We start from the raw sequence: 24,583 nt of genomic DNA on the forward strand, positions 1-24,583 counted from the left end.
CTATATCTACACAGTTTTGTGTGTAAATGTAGTGAAGTGCTGTCTGCAGCCAGGACTTGCCATAGGAAGGGACAACTGGTCACGAACTGTGTTCTGTGAATTCTTTACCTACTGCATGTGGTGGATCTGAGCAAGGAAAACAGCTGGATGCTTCAGCTCGAAACAAAATCCTCCCCCACATCCCCATAATTTAGTACTTCATGCAAATTGGGAGTGTCCGGATATTGGGGAGTTTCTAATACTCTAAAGAATAAGGGGTGCTTTAAGCACAAATTTGGGGTCTTTGCCAATTATAATAGAATACAAATTTAGTCCAGCTGCAAAAATTATAGGCTAATGACAGAAATTGATACATCCCTCTCCCCCCCCCATAACACAGTCTTCAAAAAAATCACAATGGTGTTGGATGGCTGCATTTAATAGAAGAATTTTATTCTTTCATGTAAAATTTAATGTTGTAGTTTGGAAGGCATTTTTATACCCTCGTGATAAAATACATGTCACTTAATATATCAAAACTGACAGACCCTAAACCAGAAAGAGCTGAGACCAAACCCCATGAAACTGAAGGCATGGGTTAGTTGTAAGTAACATTTATTGATTTAAATTGGACATTTGCTTCAGTCCTATTCATGCATTCCTAGCAGTGAGCCCGCTGGGCTTACTCCTGAATATGTGCACAAAAGACAGCAGGTTACCCAACAAATTGGAATATGTTAGTGGGCACCAAAATGGGATTTCAAAGCACAGTTAGTACAGATCGTGGGCTGTTGTAATATCTGAGTTCACAGGGAGCCCCAGAGCAGCTTACATTTTCCTCTTCTCCTCCATTTTATTCTCACAACAACCCTGTTAGGCTGAGAGTGTGTGACTGGCTCACAGTCACCCAGCAAACTAAAGGGAGGGGCAGTGGCTCAGTAGTAAAAAGTCTGCTTTGCATGAGAAAGGTCCAGGGATCAATCCTCAGCATCTCCAGTTAAAAAGATCAAGTAGTAGTAGTAGAGCCAGTTTGGTGTAGTGGTTAAGTGCCCAGACTCTTTTCTGGGAGAACCGGGTTTGAATCCCCAGTCCTCCTATTGCACCTACTGGAATGACCTTGGGTCAACCATAGCTATCGCAGGAGTTTCCCTTGAAAGGGCAGCTGCTGTAAGAGCTCTCTGAGCCCCACTTACCTCACAGGATGTGGGGGGAGGCGAAGGAGATTGTGACCGCTCTGAGACTCTTGAGATTCAGAGTATAGGGCGGGATATAAATCCAATATCTTCAATGATGTGAAAGCCAGTTTGGAGTAGTAGTTAAGTACACAGACTCTATTCTGGGTGAAGTGGGTTTGATTCTACACTCCTCCAAGTGCACCTGCTGAGCCGCCTTGGCGGGAAGGGCGGGATATAAATTGAAAGAAACTGAAACTGAGTGACTTTGGGTCAGTCACAGTTCTTGAAAGAGCTGTTCTCTCAAGAGCAGTTCTCAAAGGAGCTCTCTCAGGTCCATCTACCTCACAGTGTGTTCTCCTTTTCAGACACCGGGTACCCTGACGAGATGGCCTCCATGCTCCATCTCAAGATTTTCCCCAAAGTAGAGGATTCCTGTCCTTCTCGGTTGCTCTCAGCCCCTCAGGTTATCTTGAGTCTTGGCATCAGCAATACAAACTGCAGTTTGGGTCTTATGTGACTGAATGCTCCTTTGTTAAAAAGGAATTTCTGTTCGTAGAAAACTTCCATATCGAGGAGATGGGCCATAACCTAGCTTTTTGTCTGCAGCTCTCTCCCTGCAGGGTGTTTTGGGTGAAAAATCTGAATTGATACAGTCCAGACATAGGAGAGCATCTTATGCCCTTTTGCTAATTGAGGCAACATGCATGGGGTAGTTTGCCTGTTTCTGACAAGTGTGCATATGCTCCCTCTTAGTCCTGAAGGGCCAGGAGAGGGTGGGCACTTGGCCCTTCAGTCACCACTGAGCTGCTGTTTCCCTGCTGCAAACGGTAGCACAGTCAAGCCTTCTGATCTGTGCATCCCTGATTTAATTGTGAGCCAGCTGAGGCATTTTTCATGGAAAAATTGCTTGAGAAACGGGGGAAGGGGTGTGGTGTGGCTTGAGCAGAACTTTCAAGAAATGATTGTTTCAAGGAGCACTTGCTCCCTCATGCACCTGACTCTGAGTCGCTGGCTGAGACTCCTCTATGCCTGCTCACATCTTCCAGAGTGTGGGCTAACAGAGAAAAGACCTTTCCTGTCACAGTTGTCGCTTTATAGACTACTACTCCTCAACACACAACCATCGATGTGACACCTGATGTTTCAGGTTATACAGGTTAAATTCTTTTTTTGTTTGTTGTCTCATCTTATTTAATTTTTGCAGGCATTTGACTCCTATTCCTCTTGGGCAGAATATCTTAATTTTGTATAAACTTTGCTTTTTGAGGGGTGGGACGTAGATTCTGAAATGTTCCTGGGTCATCATAGAATATAATATTTTATTTATTCCTAACAATGTGTTTATTTTTTTTTTAAATGTATTTATTTTGAAAAATATTCATAAGTTGCCTGGAGCTGAGGGGTAGAGCCATCTGCCTCTTGCGGTCTGTCCCGGAGAAGAAAAGACCGTTTGTGGACAGCGTGGCTGCAGCTTTCCCACTCTGCATCCTTGAGAGGACAGACGCCCCACATGGGCTTCCTCGCCACCCCGTTCTAGCATGGCTCTCCCCTAGTTCTACTTTTCTCAGAGCGTTTGGACATGATTCTTGTATGGTGACATGTTTTGGGGTAGGTGCCGGCTTTAAACTAGCAGTCGGCTCCAAGTCTTGAAGCAGCTTGGTATCGCCGGATATGTTGGGTTGGTTCTCGAGAACCGTTTCCAGTCATCCAAATTGGGGCTAAGTAAATCAGGAGTGAGCTTTTGCTTTCAGGTTTCTGCCCTCTTCTCTTCCGTCCCCTCATGCGTCAGTAGCATTGTCAGCTCCAGATTAGGAAATCCCTGGAGATTTTGGAGGTGGAGCCTGTGAAGGGACTTCGGTGGGGTACAGTGTCATAGAATCCACCTTCTGAAGTGGCCATTGTCTCCAGGTGAGCTGATCTCTGTGATCAGTTGTAATCCTTAGAGATCTCCAGCTGTGACCTGGATGTTGGAAGCCCCATGAGTCATTTTAGCACAATCCATAGTTTCACTCCATGAGTTTGCAGCCCTGAATTGGAGGACAAACTCAAGCCATGGTTTGCCAAATCGGATGTAACGGCAAGTTATATTCTTTGCACTGAAGCTGTAGTTTACGTTTCTGTTGTAATCCCTTTGCCTGTTCATTGGAGGGTATACCTTTTCTAAACTAGCAGGTGCTGAGGTTGCTTAGAATGCTGCAAAGATAATAGTAGACCATTTTGTTTTTTCATTACTGCTTTTTAATCTGTATCCAAGTTTTACAGTTTTTACATGAATATTTATGGCTTTTAGGGGTTTTCCCCCCTCCCACATTTAATATATATTTTAGCTTAGGCTGCCTTAGGTTCTTCTGGGAATTGGAGAGCACAGTATGAATCATCAATATAAATAAAAACAAAGTCTATCTGAGCTTGAGGGGGGAGGGAAGCAGCCTGCAGGGAGGCCTGGCTCCTTCCCTATCCTCCAGATTTCCAGTATCAGACCCGTTTGCTCATGAACTGTGAACCCCTGTCAGTCCCTGCTTGCTGTTGCTGCTCACACAGCTGGCGACAACTGCCTTGTTGTGGTTCTGGGCCAAACTGTAGGGAGAGACTGAAAACAGAAAAATCTCCCCCCCTCCCCCAGTACTCTAATAGGCGTGCTTTGAAACTAACAGGTGCAGAGGTAAATTTGTCAAGCTGCAGATATTCTGTAGTTGGTCTCTCAAGATGTTGAATGGCTTATGTAACTCTCTTGGAATTTTTCCGTAAACCTTCCGGCAAGAGCATTTCAGCTCAGTCTACTGTTAACTTCTCATGGCAGCTTCCAGCCTTCACTGCTCAAGACAAAATGCTAGTACGGCTATTTCTGTGCACCTTGAAGGGGTCCAGTGGATTTTGATTTTCCTAAACTGCAGCCTTGTGCGTACTGTGGGAAGCAAGTTTTTTAAATCCAGGGAAGGATGGTTTCGTGGCTTTGGCAAAGGGGAACACACATACAAGTCTGTAGGCACACCAAAGTTTTTTGGATTTTAGCCAGTCTTTTTCCAACCTGTATTTGCTTCTGAAAATTCCTGTTTGGGGAGGACTCCGTAGCCAGATGTAATTTGAAAGTGTTGCATATTGAAATTGAAGTATAATTAAATACTAGAACTTTTGGAACAAGTTGACAGTAGTGCCTTAACAGAAGGCTTTTGATTGGCTACCAAATTGTAAAAGTGGACAGCGTCACTATGCATCATTATGTTGGTGGATGGTTTGGACTTTACTCCTGCTATTTTGCTATAGACTTGATGGTCCCTCTCCCCAGTCATATGAGTTTCTGGTTTTGTTTAGCACTTTCTCTTGGCAGGTATGAACTCCTTCACCTTTCCATGTGTCCTGGGAAGGGCTACTCTATAGCACAATCTCCAAGATTGAGCTATTCCCAAAGATTGTCTTTGGCATCAGTATATTTCTGGGATGTTAGCCCACCTCATGATGATCACAAAGGGCATGACTTTTAGAAATTCACTAACAAGTCCTCCTCCTGGTTTGGGAGTTCAGGGTTTAATCTGATGGGTTTGGCACCGTTGGGAAAAGTATTGTCCCACAAGTGACTGGCATGCAGCATTCAAAGCATGTGTTGTCTTGGATTAGAAACATGCCTCTCCTTCCAGGTCATGGAGTGCCACAATCAGGTTCTTGTCACTTTGACATTGGATATAGAAAGTTTGCAGAGCACAAAAGAGACCATTAGGTCACTAATATAGCGCTAATAGTAAGCTGCAAATGTGTTTATTTCATTAAACCTTCCAGCATCCCCTGTAAGATGGGCACTTTGGATCCTGTTTTCCAAAAGAGGGAATTAAAGTTCTTGACTAACTTCCTGGGTCATTGAGCTATCCCTTGGGCTACTCTAGCACTATATAATCTATTTTAAACCCTGTTTTTTTAAAAAGAAGAACCTAACCCACACCACTGGGTGAGGTGGGCAGGGTTCTTTCCCTTCATAAGGATTCTGTAACCACAGGCCACATGGCTGTTCTCTGTTTCTTTCCTGCAGTGATCTTCTGCTCTGTCGACATGCACATACTCATTTGGTGTTCTGTCTTTTTTTTTCATTTTTATTCTTTTTTATCGCTGTTCTCATTCCACTTCCCTTGTGTTTCATTCCTGTATCTTTCTTGTTTAGACCAACTGGAGGAGCCAGCTGCCAGTAGCAGGCATGTAGGAGCCTTCAGTAACCTGATGGTAAGTGCACTTGTGTGCTTATATCAGGCTTCCTACCAGGTTTGTAGATGTGGCTTTGGCCAACGGTGAACTTCCGGTGGATGGGAATCATAGTCAGGAGGATGTGCAGCTCTCTCTGCTTTAAGAACAATGTAGGAAAAGGCCTGCTTAGGTTAGACCAAAAGTCCTTCTGTTTCTCTCAGAGGCCAGTCAGTTGCCCCAGAAGGCCAAGAAGTCAAATCTTCCCCCACGGATACTGCTTCTCAGAATCTGGTTTTGAGAGGTACACTGATTCTTAAAATACGGAGGTATCGGTGGTACTAGCTGTTGATAGACTATGCCTCCTTAAATTTGCTTGATTATTCTTTTAAAGGCACCTGTTCTAGTGGCAGTGAACTCTCAGAAACTGGTCTCTAAACCACAGCTGCTGAGGAATGCTGGGAAGTTGAACTTAACATCTTAATAGCAAAACTGAGGACGACAACTGGGAGGCGGGGGAGCTCTTCTTGTCATTCCAGAAGAGCCCTCTGCAATGTCCTCCGGTAATGTTCCAAGGGATTCCTGTAGGTTAGGAGTTTGCAAAGCCAAAGCAGAATGGAGTGTTACAGGGTGGGTGTATTCTCTCTAGTCAGACCTGCTGGAGATAAAGTGCATTTTGTCTCTTTCTCTGGAAACATCGTCTGTTTGGTTGCTGCTGCTTCCAAGAGCCTCTTGTGCACTAACGGCAGAAAACAGCATGGTCTGCTTTTGTAAAGTTACTCTGTTGAGGCTGACAGATGGGCAGTTTTGCCTTGGTGCCAGGGGAAGTAGGCTAGGGGTCTTTTTTGGCTCTTTCCAGTGTCCACTTTAGATGCATCACTATGTCAGAACTGGGACTACGGGTTGAAATGCTGCTCTCTTGAATGGAGAGTATAGAGCCCTTTGTACACACAGTATTTTTTTATCCATTTGATGCTCTAGAAACTAGAAATTGTTTATTTATTTGCAGCATTTATGCCCTGCCTTTCTCCCCACTGAGGAGCTAAAGCTGTTAACAGCGTCATTGTCCTCTCCTTCCTTGTAGTCTCACAAGAGCCCTTTGAGGTAGGTTAGGCTGAGCGTATGTGACTATCACCAAGCTCCTGTGGCAGAGTGGGCATTCGAACCTGGGTCTTTCAGATCCTAGTCTAACATTCTTACCACTTCACCACGCAAGTGTCAGAAGCACTGGCTTGGGACTCTTTCAGCCTTGCTTATGACCCCCTCGAGTCTTTCCACAAGTTCCTTGTTATCCAGAATCTCCAGTCGAGGGGTCACCAACTTTTTCTTTAATAAAAGCAATTTTTTAAAAAATATCCCAGCCTACTTATTTCTGGGTATGTTACCGAGTTTTTGTTCCATTCTAGACACAAAACATGGAAGAGCACCAGAAATGAAGTTATCAGCTAAGCAGGAGAGAGAAAAATCTTAAGAAATACACTCTTAAAGAGAGAAAAAAAACCCAGAGCAGATTTTTGTACAGTATTCCCCTGGATCTTCTAGGAGATAAATGAGCTCTGCAGCAGTTAGAGAGCTCTAGTAGCTCGTAAGCTTCTTATTGCGGTTCCCTGTTCCAGAAACTGAAGTTTTAAAAAAGTCATCCAAATTCTGTTAAATGCTAGCACATTTTCCTGTCTTGTACAATTTAACCCAGTTGTATTATCGCCCTTTCCCTTGACAAATCTGGAAACCGTTTGTGTAGTGTTTCCGGCTGTGGGTCATACTTTTCGATGTGTCCAAATTCCAGTCTTGCCAAAATGGTGAGCTTTGCCCAGGAATAAGCTTAACAGTTCTTTCAAGGTGCTCTGGCACAAGCAAGAATTTTTGTTGCTGCATGCAGTCTGGAAGAAGGTTTGGAAGCACCAAAGCAGAGGACTCCAAAAAGCTTCGGCTGTTTCCACTTGCTTCTCAGCCACTGTTCCAGTGCATCTAAAGTTACATTTGCACTCAAGTTGTCATCCTGGCTGTTTTTAGTAAGTGTCAGAGCAGCTGCTGGCTGAATCACCTCTTCCTGGGTAATTTAGTGTTAAGGTCACAAAAGCCTAATTCCAGAGCTAGTGTTTGAGATTCCAGAGCTGCTTAGGAACCTCTTCAGTACTCTTGGGGCTTTTCAAACCTATACAGTAGTTTGTTCACAAGGCTAACAAGTGTGAAACCCTGGTCAGAGGCAGAGGAAAACAGATCAAAGGCCTAGCGATGAGGAGCAAATAAAGAGCTGCCCTCCGAAAAGCAACCCATGTTAGAAAATAGAGAAAATCTTAGGTGTAGATATTGAATGGGTAAGAGGGCACCAGCTGGCACACTGCGAGCTATAGATCTCACTTTCTGAACAAGCTGATGTACTGCCAGGTACATGATCCTGGTGCTAAAGCCTGAGGTTGGCCTAGAATGCTTTTCAAGCAGTAGACCATCTTCTCCACCTTCACAAGTAAATCTGAAACCTTTGTTTCTGGTGTAGCCTTCTAATGCTGTCAAAGTTCTCTACATCCAGGTCTGGCTGAGCTCCCATTCTTAGTAGACTTTTTGTAGAAGTTGCAAGTGGGTCAGGACAGCCTAGTTTGCTTCTGCCGAGATCCTCTCTTAATTCCTTTTGCTTTTCACTCCTGTTCGCCTATCCCTCCATTGTCCATACTAACTTCCAGTTTATGTCTTCTTTAGAAACTGTGTCTGTGTAACTGCATTGCTCCAGAGTCTAAACCAGATTAATCTGGCTAACAATCTGATCCTCTGTGGGATCATGTGCCAGCCTCTGAAATGTTGGGAGCTTCGTGTCTCTCAGGAATGGGTGCTGGTTCCTACTGAGTAACTTTTTGGGGTACATCTGCTGTCCTTAGTATGGTTGTAAGAGTCTTCATTTTTAAAAAGAATGCATGTTTTGAGCTACTTGAAGCTCAGCTTTCATTACCATGGTAGTGTGCCGACAGTGTATTTTCCTAAACATATTTTCATAATACAAAACCAATGGTAAAGAATGCCTCCCCCCCCCCAACAGGAAAATGTGTTGTCTGAATAGATTTCTGGTGAATTTTCTCTCTCCCATTATCTGTGAATCTTTTTCTCTCTATCTTCGAATACGTCTAGTCCCTCCCAGTTAGCAGCTATTACAGATTAACTCTTGTTTTGTATTGTCTCTCAAGGATTTCAGGACTTAACTTAAAACTAGGGAAAAGGAAATGGCTAGTGACTCCATTCTTAACATTTTGAACTTTGTTTCTGTTTTGCAACTCACTGAATAATAGTCGTTAGCTACCTTTCCTTACATGTAGCCCAGCCCTACCATGTACAACACACAAAGGAGCTGTGAAGAACAAACGTACAAACATCTTCCCTAAACAGGTGATGAGGAATGGAGCAGATGATAGACAGGGGCTGTGACTCAGTGAACGAACATGTGTTCTGCATCTGAGCATCCCAGGTTTTATTGCTGGCGTCTCTAGTTAATTTGATGTTGCCATAAGAACTTTCCTTGTCTGAGACTTGGAGAACAACTGCTAGCTAGCATAGGCAGTACTGAGCTTAACAGGCTGCTGGTGCTGTGCATAAGGTATCTGGATATGTTCGTATACAAGGTAGGTCAGTGGATTGGTGTGGGCCATTCCCGGGGAATCTCTTAAAACTGGCAAATTGCAGGTAGCCATTTTTGACTGTTAAAAAAGAATCGAGGAGGGGCCGTGGTTCAGAGGTAGAGCATCTGCTTGACGTGCAGAAGATTTCAGGTTTGGTCCTCGGCATCACTAGTTAAAAGGACATGAAAGACTTCAACCTGAGACACTGGAGAGCCGCTGCCAGTCTGAACAGACAATACTGACATTGATGAATCGATGGTCTGATTCAGTATAAGGCAGCTTTGTGTGTTCGGTCCCAAAGTGACCTTTTCGATGACTGATGAAAACATCACAAGGAAGGTTGGCTTTCATCATAGCCATAACGCTTCTTGAGGATATATGTTAAGCAAAGAAACAAAAGCAGGAGAATATTTCTGGGCACAGTGGATGAGAAGTGCAAGATATTCAGGGTGTCCATCTCTGTGGGGTTCAAAGTGGTTCTGACCTCATCCACAAAGGCTTTGGATCAGAGAATGGGATGCCAGCAGTCTGTGTCCTGCGTTGTACAGTTTGGGTGACTTTGGGATTGTGTGCTTCTTACATGCAATAAACTAGCTGATTTTTTTTCCTTCCCACGTTGCACATCTTGCAGCACAATATAAGCCCAAGTACATTGGGTTGTTTCTTTGTGATTTTGTTCCAGGGTGCCAAGAGAGAAGAAGTTAACATTGAATGAAATGAGAGACTAGAAATCCTTCATTTTCAGTATTGGTTTAGTTTATTCTTAATAAAATAATCCATGAAACTGGAATAGGGAATCCTTTATTGGATTTATGTATTCATTTCATTTATAGGCCTCCTTATACCCCCCCCCCCCACCTCAGTGGGGTCCTAAAGCAGCTTACATTGTTCTCCTCTGCTCCATTTTATCCTCATAGTAGGTTAGGCTTTGAGGGTATGATGGGCCCACATTCACTCACCCAGAAGAATTCCATGGCAGTGGGGATTCAAGCCTAGACGCCTGTTAGTCCAGCCACTATACAACACTATCTCTCCTTGAGCCTATAGGAACACTCAAATAGAATGTTTACCTGGGCATTTTCTGGCAAGAATCCAGCTTTGCTGTAGGTGACCTCTGAGAAATGAAATTGCCCATAGAATTCCAAAGAAATGGCTTTGTTAGTCTGCTTTAGCCAAAGTAGCAGGACCTTGTAGCACCTTAAAACCAGCAGTGTAATGATTAGCGTACTGGAGTACTGGATTCAAATCACTCTGCTATGGAAGCATGCCTAATCACGGTGGGCTAGTCTCTCTCTAAACTTAACCCATCTCCCAGGATAGTTGTTGCAACGATGTAATGGAGAACAGTGTTATTAGCCGCATTGGGTCTTCAGTGGGGTCGAAATATCTAAATTAATTAGTGATTATCCAGAATATGTTCTAGCTGTTGACACAAGAAGCAGAAAGGAGAGGAAAACAATAGTTGCTACAGTTTTGCTTTAAAAATGAAGTCAATTGAACCCAGCCTGTAACTTGCTGAATTAAGCGACAGTTGATGTCTGTGCAGCATCAAAGCAGCCATCAGTCTAGCAGCCATCCCTCCCATGTCAAATCGGCAGGAGCATAAAATATTCTGAAAACGAAAGGGAATCAGGGAGGCAGAAACAGGATTTCGCACTGTTATCCCAGGATCTTGAGAGATCTGTATTTTCCTCCATTGTTGCAGTACTTTGAGATTAATTTCCCCTTATCTGGTCACATAGCTGGAGCAACCTCAAAAAAAAAATCTCCCTGGCTCAGTTTCTTCCAATGCAAAACAGATTGTGCAGCCCAGAATAATTGCAATTAAGTGTCTTCATCCAGTTCTGCCTAAAGAAGACTTGTATTAACTGTGCAATGAAAATAGTTCACACAGTACAAATAAGTTTATTGAAATATGCCTCGTCTCCATGATGTCTCACACTATGACAGTTTTTGTAGTTGTAATATGTAGTCTATATTGCTCCTTTTGGTGTTTTGATTTCTCTATACTCTATACAAGAACCTAGTAGCTATTACAGTAAGTATATAAAGCCTTGTTAGTGTGGAATTGTGCTCCCCTTATCTTAGGCTTGCACTGTGTGCTTGTTACCTTTGGATCCACATATCAAAGTGGCAGTGATGGCCAGACTTGCTATTTTTCCCCTCAGTACAGACTGGTTTGCTAGCTCTGCCCTTTCTCAACTGAAGGATCTGGCCATTGTTCTCATGCCTTGGTGACATACAAATTCCCTTGTGTAATGTAGCCTCCATAAGGTTGCCTTTAAAAGTGCCTTGAAACTGCAGCTGCACAGAGTGCAGCCGCCTGTATGTTAACAAGGACATGCTGTTTGAGCATATAACTCTGATTTTGTGACAACTTGACTAACTCCCAAGTTAGGTTAGGGGTCCACTTCAAAGAAAACCCTATATAGGACCAGTGGTGCAATCCTAAATGGAGCTGCACCCTTCTTAGTTCATTGAGTCTGCTTAGGCTTGCATTGCAGAATATTTTAAAGGCCACCCTATTATCAGCTTATGGGTCAAGGGCATTTTTTGAGACTGTGCTTTGTATTCAGTGACTCAGGGGTAAAACACATGTGTTGCATGCAGAAGATGCCAGGTTCAATCCCAGGCATCCCCAGGTGTTGGGAAAGACCTTTGTCTGCCCAAGGTTCTGCAAAGCTGCCATCAAGCAAAGTAGAGAATACAGACCTAGATAGGTTAGTGGTGTAGCATGGAATAAGGCAGCCTTGTAGGGTCATGAAAAGGTAAAGGTGCAAGCTCCGAGTCATTACCAACCCATGGGGTGATGTGACATCACAATGTTTTCATGGCAGACTTTTTATGGGGTGGTGTGCCATTGCCTTCCCCAGTCATCTACACTTTACCTCCAGCAAGCTGGGTATTCATTTTATCGACCTCGGCAGGATGGAAGGCTGAATCAACCTTGAACTCAGGTCATGAACAGAGCTTGGACTGCAGTACTTCAGCTTACCACTCTGTGTCACAGGGCTCCCTCTGTAGGCTCATACAAGGTGGGGGGGGGGGGGAGAAACCCTGCATGGACTTGCTGGGAGGTGGTTTCATTTTCCCCACATTACCTGTTTCTCTCCCCCTGGTATCCCCCATGTTCTCTCCTCTTCGCCTGCTTCCTTCTCTCCTTCCCACTCTCCAACCTTTCTTTCCCCACCGCAGTCCTCAGCTTTATTTATTTATTTCCAGCACATCTTTTCTCCCCAAGGGGGAGCCAAAACAGCTTATGTCATTCTTTTCCATTTTATCTTCACAACAACCCTTTGAGGTAGATTAGACTGAGAGAGTGGCCCAAGGTCACCCAGCAAGCTTCTTTGCCTGAGTGGGGATTTGAACTCAGATCTCCTAGACTTACACCCTAACCACTACACCACACTGATTGTAAGCTTCCCTGGCAGCCTCTCTCTGGGAAGAGTCTGGTCAGATTTCAGAAGTCATGCAGTACTAAGTTGTTGAGGTGAGTTCTGTTGTGGCTTCTGCTGGGCCCAGACAAGTTTCACCAATTTTTGTGGAGGGAGTCGCTGGACCCAAACAAGGTGTGCGGCATCAAGTTGTAGCCACTGCTGCAATTAGGTGAGTTGTGGAAATTGCATGGAAGCAAGTTGTTTCGTGGTGGTTGTTGGGCGTGGACCTAATAAGTCCTTCCTCCATGGCATGAAGGAGAGGAGCAGAGGTGGGCTAGAAGGCCAGAAGAGCCCTGGAATAGGCCCTCCCCTTTTATTTACAAAAACCAAGGTTTAAAGGCAAGCAATATTGTTGTGATTTCCTAGTAACATTCCACAATGGCCAATGAGATCTCAGAGGGCATTCATGTTAAGGTACAAACATTGCTTCTGTTATTTGTCATTAACCCTCAGTGGGTTTTTGTGCATGTTTTTAAAATGTAAGAGTTATCTGCAAACTTGAGGTTTTTTACAGGTTCATAGGAAGTTCTGCTTTATATATTCCTGGCTCCAATCTCTGTATTTCAGTGTTCGCCAATGGGGCAGTGTTGAGAATCAGATGATGTTTCCATTCCAGTTTGGTGTAGTGGTTAAGTGTGCGGACTCTTATCTGGGAGAACCGGGTTTGATTCCCCACTCCTCGACTTGCACCTGCTAGCATGGCCTTGGGTCAGCCATAGCCCTGGCAGAGGTTGTCCTTGAAAGGGCAGCTGCTGGGAGAGCCCTCTCCAGCCCCACCCACCTCACAGGGTGTCTGTTGTGGGGGTGGAAGGTAAAGGAGATTGTGAGCCACTCTGAGACTCTTCGGAGTGGAGGGCGGGATATAAATCCAATATCATCATCATCTTCTTTCAGAGGCATGAGGCTGGGCTTTTTTGATTATGACATCAAGACTGAAATTCCATTTCCAGATAATTTTGTTTTGCATCATCCTTGTTGACTGTCAGATGGGAAAATGGTTCCTTTTCAGGGGACTTTTAAGGCATAAGACATTGGATATATGGGTTGGGGGGACATTTCTGGTTCTGCGAGTTGCTGCTTGTTCTGTAATATTGTCTGCTCCTTTAATCTGTCTGAATTGCTTGAAGTACCCATTGTGAGTATTTGCCAGTAACCACTTTCCTAAAGCAAGAGACTGATGCATAGGTCAGGCATTCAGTAATAGAGACTTAATTAGTGTAGGAAGGTTAACATTTGTAAAGAAGGATATCCTTGCCAGAAACTACTTACAGTTTCTAAGTTGCTTCTTGGTTTCAGGTGTTCTGATCCATTTCAGATCTTTATTTAATGAAAAGGTAAAACGGGGTATAGTTTGCCTTTTGTTTTTTTATTCATGAACAGAGGCAAATTTACTCAAGATGGAGTTCTGCATCAAGTGATTCTTCGTTGTCTGTTTCCTTCTGTCTCACCCACCCCTATTTTATTTACGCTTCATTACCTGGTTTTAGATCTGAGTTGTAGATCCCACTCCAGAATTCTTCACTCCTGATCTAGTTCAGAAAGAGGTTCAGGTAGCATTTGGAGTCTAGCTTGCTTCTTCCTGGTCTAATAAGAAAAAATAATGTGACCTGCCCTAGGACCTTGGGGCAGATAGTGCTTTGGGGGTTAAGTCAAATGAGCAAGCAGTCTGCATGACACAAAGTTCATTTTTAAAAATGTTAGGGGGTGTTTTTCAGAATATTCAGGGCACTAATGGATTCAAATCTAACTTTTTAATTTATTTAAAGTTACTTATTTTCATTGGTTGTTTGTTACAGAAGAAAATCAATGGGTGAATGGCAGTTTTTAAAAAAATAGAGGTACACATGGGAAAATAAGAACAGAAAAATGCTTTATATCTTTCATGAGCAAGATGTGCTCAAGAACGACTTAAAATTATTTCAGAGGTGAGCTGGAATAGCAATCTGAGGCAGGGCTTTTGTGGTGGTGGTGATGGTGGTGCCTTATTGGTGGAACTCCTGCCCCATATCTGTTCAGCTAGAACTTACCTTGATCTTTAGTGACTGCTGGAAACAGTTCTTAGGCATTTAATGACCTCTAATAGGACCTGTACCCTGACCTGAATAACCCAGGCTAGCCCGATCTTGTCAGATCTCAGAAGTAGGATCGGCCCTGGTCAGTGTTTAGATTACAGCCACCAAGCAAGTCCAGGGGTGCTACACAATGGCAAACCACCTCTGCTGTTCATCTGTTGCCTTGAAAACCCTATGGAGTAGCCATAAGTCATTTGCAACTTGATGGCACTTTCCACCACCAATGTTTAATGGCCCTGACCTGGCTGGCCCAAGCTAGCCTGATCTCATCAGATCTCAGAAGCTGAGTAGATGTTGGCCCTGGTTGGTGTTTGGATGGGAGCCCACCAAGAAAGTCAAGGGTTGTTATGCAGAGGCAGGCAACGGCAAACCACCTGTGAATGTCTCTGGCCTTGAAAACCTCACAGCGTCACCATAGGTTAGCTGCAACTTGACGGTAAAAGGGGTGGGAGACCTGCTGATTTTTTTTTTTAAATTCTTCTGTTGTTTTTCAGCATTTTACTTTATTTTATTTTAAGGGTAACACTGCCCCCTGAAGACTGTGGCTAGAGGACAGAACAGAAGTATTTTAAATAATTGGTTTTTAAATCTAAACTGTGAGGGAGAAGGCAAAGCTAGGGGTACTTAATATGCACAAAGAAGTAGCTCTAAGCAAAGAATGAAGGCGTAGAGAACTTTATTTTTTAGGCCATTGTTTCAGAGTCGACTGTTATGTATCAGACAAAAATATTTTGTATATTCCTGGGTCTTCTATTTAATTCCCCTCTCCTCTAAACCTTTATTTTACCCATCAACCTCTTGTTGTTAATCTTCTGAAATTACCATTTTTTTTAATGTAATCTTTGGTTTTCTCTACAGTGATTTTGATATCTTGAATGTTGTTGTTATTTGGCTTATTTTCTGTTATGTCGGTAGTTGCTTTCAGAGCGTTAACTGAGAGCATGGGACAAAAATGTTTTAAATGAAGAAACAATGTGCTCTAAATTGCGATCTCTAAAACGTGATCTCTCCCACCTGCCCATTTTTCATTTAGTTAAGGTAACTTTTTTTAAAAAAAGGGTAAAGCATTAAAAGTGAATTCCTTTTTGTGTTTTTTTATTTGTTCTTTGCTCAGGGAAGAAAAAATCCCAAGAGGCAAAAAACAAAGGAAAGAAAGCCACAGACAAAAAACAGAAGACTGTTTTGGATATTACTCCTGCAGATATGAGAGACCCTAAAGAAGGTAAGAATCATTAAACATGTGTTAAGTGTATTTAGTTAAATTCTGCCAAAAGTTAAATAAATGCTCAGATTCTGAGGGGACTAAGAAACAGCCCATTGCCAACCGTGGCTATTTTAGTCAGTAAATATAACCCAATAAAATATAGTTTTACCTCTTGCATCTTAAAATGGGGGGGGGGGGTGTTCTGTAGCAGTGTCCCTATTGTAAGGGGAGGAAAAAGAATCCTGCACATTACATATAAAGAACGTTATATAAATTTATTAATTCTCCTTTTCCTTTTTTAACCAAAATCAGGCCATAAACAGGAAGATGCAAGTCCTTCTGTTTCAGCTGTGCTGTCACTGGAACAGACTGCTGTGATCCAGGAGATGGTGAATCAAGACACACTTCCAAACTTGGTCATTTCCAGTCCTCTCAATGAGCCCAGTACGATGACAGAAGAGAAACAAGAAGCAATAGTGTGTGAATCAGAAGTTCTGGAGGAGAGAGAAGAGCCCGAGGAAGCGGAGGGAGAGGAAGATGAAGATGATGAGGTAGAAGAGGCAGAGGAGGAACAGCTGGAAGAGGAGGAGGAGGAGGAAGAGGAGGAGGAAGATGTAAATTTGCCTAAAGAAATCCCGGAGATGGAGATGGAGACCATGTCTTTGTGTGAAGACAGACTTGACTCTGTGGAAGAGCTGAGCAGCATATCTGAAGAATCTCCAGAAAGCTCCCCCAAGAAAAAGCCCATGGTGAAATTTCCCAAAGTCCAGGAGGAATCCAATGGGAGTATCCAAGGAACATTTATGTACCCTTGTCAACACTGTGAGAGGAAATTCACAACAAAGCAAGGACTTGAACGCCACATGCACATACACATATCAGCCATTAGTCATGCTTTCAAATGCCGCTATTGTGGCAAAGCCTTTGGCACACAAATCAACCGGCGAAGGCATGAGCGACGTCATGAGGCTGGGCCAAGAAGGAAGTCATTTCCAACACTTGGGTCAGCTTTGCTGTCTGATGGTGGTGCTAAAAGCCAAGTGATTGCAGAAGTTGGTAGTGTAAAAGAGGAAATTAACACCAAGCAAGACTCAACGTCCTTGGATAATAATGTTTCTCAAGAAACATCAAACTCCGTTCTTCTTGAAGAGATCAGGGAACCCAAAGAAATGCACCCATGCAAATATTGTAGGAAGGTTTTTGGAACCCATACTAATATGCGTAGGCACCAGCGGAGGGTTCACGAGCGCCATCTGATTCCCAAAGGTGTCCGAAGAAAACCTGAAGAGCCACAAGTTCCAGCAGAACAAACTCAGCAAGCCCAGAATGTGTATGTAGCCAGCACAGATCTCGAGGAGGAGACAGAGGCTGACGATGTGTACATTATGGATGTTTCCAGCAATATATCTGAAAATCTCAATTACTATATTGATGGTAAGATCCAGCAGTCCAGCAGTAGCACAAGCAATTGTGAAGTGATTGAGGTGGAATCCAGCTCAGCAGAACTTTATGGAATAAATTGTTTACTCAGTCCTGTGACAGTGGAAATCTCCTCAAGCGTGAAGGCTACGCAGACCCGTCTGACTGACGTACCAAAAGAGTCTCCAGTTGGCAGTAACAGTGAGCCTAAAAAGAGGAGAACCACAAGTCCCCCTCTCCTTTCAAAGATAAAGACAGAAATGGATCCAGAGCCAATAACGTCGCTCTGCTCACTAACAATTCCTCTTACCATATCAACAGCTGACAGCTTGTCTTTTCCCAAAGAGAAAAGTATTTACTTATCATCAAAGCTGAAGCAACTTCTCCAGACTCAGGACAGTAGTAAGATAGTTCCATCGCCTCCATCATCATCCTCAACAGAAATCCCCAAGTTGGGACTTCCAGCCGCATCTCCGCCTCTTCTGCCTACAACTTCAAGCAGGTTCAAAAGGAGAACCAGTTCCCCTCCCAGTTCTCCACAGCACAGTCCATCCCTGCGGGACTATGGCAAAGTGGGTGAGGGGAAATCCCTTTGGAATGATGCAGTACTAGGATCAAAAATGCCCAAGGTAGAAAGTCATAGTAATTCCCCTGCATGGAGTTTGTCAGGGAGAGATGAAAAAGAGACCATGAGCCCTCTTTGTTTAGAAGACTATAAAGCATCAAAGGAGTGGACAGCCAGTCCTCCCTTTGGCAACGTGTGCAACCAACAGCCTTTGGATTTATCCAGCAGCGTCAAGCAAAGATCAAATTCCAAGAACAGGGCCCAGGTTCCTTGGGAGTCAGTGTTAGATCTCAGTGTTCATAAAAAACCTTCCACTGATGCTGAACCCAAGGACAGCAAGGAAGTTAACTTGATACAGCCAGCGTGTAGTAGCATTAAGAAAAAGCCGACCACATCCATGTTACAGAAGGTTTTGCTGAACGAATACAATGGGACTGATTCAGCCTCAGAAAATTTGGTGGCTGAAAAGGATGCAAGCCAGAGCGTAGACAAATCCGTCGAAGATCATCCAGAGCCTGAGCTTCATGCTGCAGTCCATGTGCCAGCTTCTGAGTTGAGTTCCGATAGCCCTTCCATTGAGAAATCTGTACCTCCAACATCTACTGTTTCTTCTTGTCAACTTCCTCCTCTCCTGACTCCAACAAATTCTCCTTCCCCACCACCCTGCCCCCCTATGTTAAAGGTTCCCACTCCACCCCCTCCTCTGCTTCCTACCGTCCCATCACCACTCGAGGAAGAACATGTTAGTGTCACTCCTAGTTCATGTCCCTCTCCTCTGTCCAATGCTACTGCTCATTCCCCTCTTCCGATCCTTTCTCCTACCGTCTCGGCATCACCAGTTCCCTCTGTAGAACCTCTTAGCTGTGCTTCACCTGGGCCTCCCAATCTCTCCTCATCATCATCTTCTTCCTCTTTTTCTTCCTCTTCATCATCCCCTTCTTCTTCCTCTTCCTCCTCCTCTTCTCCTTCCCCTCCTCCCCTCTCTGCAGTTTCTTCAGTCCTTTCCCTTGGTGATAACACAGAAAACTCAGTCCCCATCATGTCTTTTAAACAAGAAGACATGGACAACGAGCTTCAAAAGCCCAAGGAAAACCCCCACAGTTCCAATGAAAATGATCTCATTCAGGAAACATTTAACAAGAACTTTGTGTGCAATGTCTGTGACTCTCCTTTCCTTTCCATTAAAGATCTAACTAAACATCTCTCCATTCACGCTGAGGATTGGCCCTTCAAATGTGAATTCTGCGTACAGCTTTTTAGGGATAAAACAGACTTGTCTGAACATCGCTTCTTGCTCCACGGAGTTGGGAACATTTTTGTTTGCTCTGTCTGCAAGAAGGAGTTTGCCTTTTTATGCAATTTGCAGCAGCACCAGCGAGATCTCCATCCTGACAAAGAATGCACCCACCATGAATTTGAAAGTGGGACTCTACGGCCACAGAACTTTACAGACCCTAGTAAGGCCAGTGTTGAACACATGCAGATCCTACTGGATGAATCCACTGAACCAACTAAGGAGGAGGAGGAAGATGAAGAACTCAATGACTCTTCTGAAGAGCTGTATACCACCATCAAAATTATGGCTGCAGGGGTCAAGTCTAAAGATCCCGATGTCCGGATGGGACTCAATCAGCACTACCCGAGTTTTAAGCCGCCTCCGTTCCAATATCACCACCGCAATCCTAATGGGATTGGGATAACTGCCACAAACTTCACCACTCATAATATTCCGCAAACTTTCACCACTGCCATCCGCTGCACAAAGTGTGGAAAAAGCGTGGACAACATGCCTGAATTGCACAAACATATCTTAGCGTGTGCTTCAGCCAGTGACAAGAAACGATATACACCGAAAAAAAATCCTGTGCCATTAAAACAGACAGTGCGCCCCAAAAATGGGGTTGTCCTTCCGGGCCCTGCGAGCAATGCTTTCAGGCGCATGGGACAGCCCAAAAAACTCAATTTCACTGTTGAAATGAGCAGGATGTCCTCTAACAAACTTAAAATAAGTGCACTGAAGAAGAAGAACCAACTGGTCCAGAAAGCAATATTGCAGAAGAAGAAGTCTCAGCAGAAGGCAGAGCTGAGGAACAGCACGGTAGAGTCCAGCTCTCACATCTGTCCCTATTGCAACAGAGAATTCACATACATTGGAAGTTTGAACAAGCATGCCTCCTATAGCTGTCCCAAAAAACCCATTTCCCCATCCTCTAAAAAGAACACTAAAAAGAAGAGTGCAGCTTCCTCTTCCGGCAGCGACAAAAGTGGAAACCAGCGACGACGGACAGCAGATGCTGAGATCAAAATGCAAAGCACGCAGGCTCACTTGGGCAAGACCAGAGCTCGGAGCACTGGACCCATGCCCATTCAGCTTCCCTCAGCATCCTTCAAATTGAAGCAAAGCGTCAAATTCATACCACCAATTCGATCCAAAAAGCTGGGCATGTCCTTGACACCCAGGAATGCCAGCCCTGTGAGAGTGGCCAAAGCAACTCCAACGGAGGGCAAAAGACCAAAAGGGATCTCAAAAAACAGTTCCTCTGGACTCTCGAGCAAAGCGGCCCGCAAACTTCATGTCCGAATACAACGGAACAAAGTGGTCCTGGCCAGCAAGTCGTCATCCAGCAAAAAGAAGGCTGATCGGTTTAGCATGAAGTCGAGAGAGAGGACTGGAGGACCCGTCACCCGGAGCCTGCAACAGGCAACCAGTGCTGATTCTCCGGAAAGCAAGAAGGAAGAAACTAGCACGAGGCAGGAGTTAAAAGATTTCAGGTATGCTTTTCTACTGATGTTGAAGCGGTTGCTTCTGGCTTTAAGAATAAGTTGCCAGTCAGAGACTGAGCTTTGTAGCCAGAGATGGTGTCAGGGAACGGGATAGCATGGTTGGGCACACATCAAAGGCCACAACCTGGCAGAGCGTCCTCTGAGCATCCTCCCAGCTGGCTCAGATGTTCCTTTGCCTTTGAATTGATTCTTTTTTTGGTCTAAAAACGGGTTCAGAGGCAGGTGATTGTGACACATTTTCTAGAAGAGCTGCAGTGGGAAAGGAAAAAGTAGTTGGGGTGGGGTGGGGGATGTATTGTAGGGGCCTGTAGAAACCTGCAGATTGCCCTGTTTGCAGGAAACAGCTGTATTAAGAAACAGACCAGCTGCCAATTCCCTTTGCAGCCTCTAAAGTTCGGATGATTTAGAAATACTGCCCCCCCCCCCCAAAAGCAGGTGAGCTCAGGACAACACGTAAGAGCCTTTTGGGAACAGAACTTGAGTCAGACTTTATAGAGGGGTGCCTGGCTACTTCATCGCCTCCATTCGATGTCTTCACTCATTGCTGTTCAAAGCAGGACGGGTGAATTGCTCAGCCACTTCTTCCTCTCAGCTCTTCCACTGCAGGTGCCTTTAGAATTCACACACAGGGTGGTGGGCGCCACTATAAAATGGCCGTCACATTAGGCAGAGCCAATCACAACATGTCAAGGAGGGAGATTACCCATAACTCTAATAGCAACATTTTTAAACATTTCAGGCAGAAGTTCTGCCTAACAAGATGCCTTTTTGAATGAACCCATTGTACATTCTTCTTGCTTACGCAAAGTTTACCTTAAGTTACAGAGTGAACATCCTTGTTACTGTAATGGCAGCTGCTGCTGAAACAATGACTTTTGAATTTGCGCTGACAGTCAGATCTCCAGTGGCCAATCAGAATCCTTGCTGGACAGAAAGCCCAACCCACATTCTAAAAACATTGGGCAAGCGACAGGAAAGGGATCTATGGGTGACATGGCACCTCCATGGGCATCATATTGGAGACCCCTGCCCGAGTCCTTGTTCTTAGGGGAGGGAACCAAAGCAGAAGTCCAGATGCACCTGAAAGATTAAGATCATTTATTCCAGCATGAGCTTTCATGAGTCAGCTCACTTCCTCAGATGTAATGAAAGACAGAAAACCATTTCCCTCATTTTAATGCAGAAAGTTACAGAAGGTTAACTTGGGTTTGTCTTCACTGCGAGAGAGAAAGGCTAGCACCTTTGACTTCTGTCATCGTTAAGTCTAAACTGAAGAACCACCTGATTTATGATACCAGTCCCTTCTTTGCTCAGCTCCTCTCCATGCTTCTGTAATTTACTGCATACAAATGAGGAAAATGTTTTTCTTTCTTTCATTGCATCTGAGGAAGTGAGCTTTAATGCACAAAAGCTCATGCTGGAATCAATGCTGTTAGCCTTCAAAGAGCTGCTGGACTTCAGCAGGGTGGGGGGGGGGGTAGTCTGTTGAAAAAGAGTCACATAATTATCCATCTGGAATTGTCTTGGGGAGGGGTCCATATAGGTTTGTCAACATTTATCTTTTGTCTTAGTGTGACACTGTTCCGAGCTGTATGGGCTGTATGAGCAGTATCATTAAATAGGGTTGCCAACTCCGGACTGAGAATGGAGGTTTGGGGGTGGAGCCTAGGAAGGGTGGGATTTGGGGAGGGACTTCAATGGGATGTCATGCCACAGAGTCCACCATGTAAAGCAACCATTTTTTTCCAGGGGAATTGTTCTGTAGTCTGGAGATCAGCTGTAATTCTGGGAAATCTCCAGTCTCCCACCTGGTGGGTGACAACCCATAGGTTGATAATTCACTGCCAGAGCATTTGTTTTTCATGCATGAGTCGCTGGCATCTCTGGCTTAAAACATCCCCACATTGGAATGTGTTGAGACCCTTTGATAGCACTGTGTTCAACAGACTGACCAGGGATCCACTAGCACCTTTCCTAGCACCTTCCAAGTATTTCTAGGAAGTGGGCGATGCCAGGCAGGGCTTTTTCCCAGCAAGGCTTCTGATTGGCTATTGGAGATTTGATTGACTGCAGATTTTTAATTTAAATGCTGCTTTGGTAGCAGCTGCTGTCACAATACAAGTATCAGCACTGTGTTACTTACGTTAAGCTAGGGCAATCATTTTGTGTGTCTCCACCTCTTGCAGCAGCCATTTTGTTGCTGTGTCCACCATGCTGTGTCAGAATTCCAAATATGCGCACAGGCTGCAAAAGGTCGGGGGTTCCTGGGACTGACAGCATGACTCAAAACCCTTCACTCCCTCTTATTAAAAACAAAGTCCCTTATATTTCACACCCAACTAACTTGTCTGATTTTGATTATTTTTTGTAAATTTTCCGGTTTGGTTTCTTGCCTCCCAGGAACCTTCTGTAGCAGCAAAGCAGACCTTCGAAAGGAAGTTCCTAAGCAGTGAAGCCGGAAGCGTTCCACGCTCAGCTTCAGCGGGCGAGCTCTGCAGCTCCAGCAGCCAAATCAGCCAGGATTGAAAGAACTGGCCAGAGCTGACCACTCCCTCCCCCCGAGGCAACAGACTGCTCATGCCAGAGCTGGGTCCGGCCGGGCTAAAGGAATACTTGGCTGCAGAGAGAGAGAGAGAGGGTACATGGTGTCTTTCCCCCCTCCCCCCTTTCTAAATTCTTTCTGTTAAGGAAGTGCAGCGAGCAAAACTGGACCCTGCTACAGAATTCATAGCTCGTGTTTGCACTTTGTTCTGTTTTCTTGATGGAAGTGCATGGAAAAGAGTGAGAAATGGTATAACCCAGAAGTGTGCAAAACTGGCTCCTTCTCTTTCTGGTATATCCAGGACAACACATTAACTGCACTAAAAAAAATGGGGTGGTTTTTTTTGGTGGGGAGGGGGGGTTGCACATTGAGTCCCTGCAAAGCTTTTTTTTTTTTTTTTTTACCACAAGAAAGTTTGTGTGGAGGAAACATTCTCCTCTCCAAACTCTTCTACTGGTGAGCACCACGGTGGAGTTAGGCTGGGCACCAAACCCGGGATATTGCTATCGCTTTCCCCCAAGGACACCAGGAGGGGCAAGGTGGGTGGGGAGAGAGATTAGCATAGCCTGACTAGCAGGCCTCCATTTCTGACATCTCTGAAAGCAGACGTTATCCAACAGGTTATTTGTTTAAGGAACTGTTCACCATATAAAATGTGTATAGCACAATGAGACTACACAGATGAAATGATGGTTGAATTGGCGGATGTATCTGTCTGTACCTAATAACTTAAGAGCTACAAATTTTTTCCTAGTCGGTAAGCAAGATTTACTTTCTGGAAATTAATATTTTTTCACACACAAACCTTTTTTTTTTTTTTTGAAGGAAGTAGACTTCAATCCTGTCAGTCAGTCCGTGAAGAAAAACAGCTAGTTTTTATTTGTGCTCCCTCCCTTCTCCCCCCCCCCACCATTTTTACTTTATCATCTTTTATTTGTTCTTGACTTTAAAAAAGTAATCTACCTCTTAAAATTTGTAGTTTTTAATATTGTTTGGTGAATTCGTGCCACTTTAATACCCATCCTTTTCACTATCATTCCCTAGGGTGTCCCCCCCCCCCTTTTTTTTTTTGGTTACTTTTTTCCGGTTCATGGGGACTCTTATGTCAAACTATTGTATAAAGCATTTGTAGCAAGTTTGAAAAAAAATAATAAAATATTTAAAATTATTTAAGTTGCTTTGGACACTTCAATTGTATTATATGTGATCTACATTTTTCATCGATTTGAGGCGGAGGGGGTTGGATGGGAAGTGTGTGTGGGGGGGGGGGAGTTAACCTGGAGATTTGTCCCTGTATTGAAGTTTGCTGTTATCTGTAGTTTGTTGGAGAATGACTCCCAAAAGGCTCTTCTACTGAAAACATTAAAATTTCCAATTTTCCATATAAAAGGGGGTTGTCGTTGCTTTCAAATGCTGGCATCATTGGAGATAACGTAAAATACAGATAGGCAGGGTGAGTATGTGTCTTTAAAATGCTGAACCCTGGGGAAAACTCCATTGTGTATTTTTAAAGGTGGGAGGGACTTGTTGTTTTACAAGGACATAATGACCACCTAGGTTATTACCTGAGGCATTTTCTATACCTGTAACCAATAAAATATTCTTCCTTAAACTGGGAAAATTTGCCTTTTTAT

General features: G+C 44.1%; 1 protein-coding gene across 2 annotated transcripts in view; it reads left to right on the plus strand.

Annotated features, from left to right (window-relative positions):
* Positions 1-24,117, plus strand: part of PRDM2 (PR/SET domain 2) — a 61,513-nt gene extending 37,396 nt beyond the window's left edge. The window contains exons 1-4 of one of the 2 annotated variants that reach the window (XM_060259559.1): positions 5,300-5,363; positions 15,550-15,657; positions 15,952-20,395; positions 22,808-24,117. In XM_060259559.1, coding sequence (XP_060115542.1) covers positions 15,639-15,657; positions 15,952-20,395; positions 22,808-22,820 — 4,476 coding nt within the window. In that variant the 5' untranslated portion in view covers positions 5,300-5,363; positions 15,550-15,638 and the 3' untranslated portion in view covers positions 22,821-24,117. Of the gene's footprint in view, positions 1-5,299; positions 5,364-15,549; positions 15,658-15,951; positions 20,396-22,807 lie in introns of those variants that run through there. The other variant, XM_060259558.1, reaches the window with a different exon arrangement.
* The last annotated feature ends 466 nt before the right edge of the window (positions 24,118-24,583 follow it).

The sequence above is a fragment of the Heteronotia binoei genome, chromosome 18, assembly GCF_032191835.1.
Source record: "Heteronotia binoei isolate CCM8104 ecotype False Entrance Well chromosome 18, APGP_CSIRO_Hbin_v1, whole genome shotgun sequence".
Lineage (NCBI taxonomy): Eukaryota > Metazoa > Chordata > Lepidosauria > Squamata > Gekkonidae > Heteronotia > Heteronotia binoei.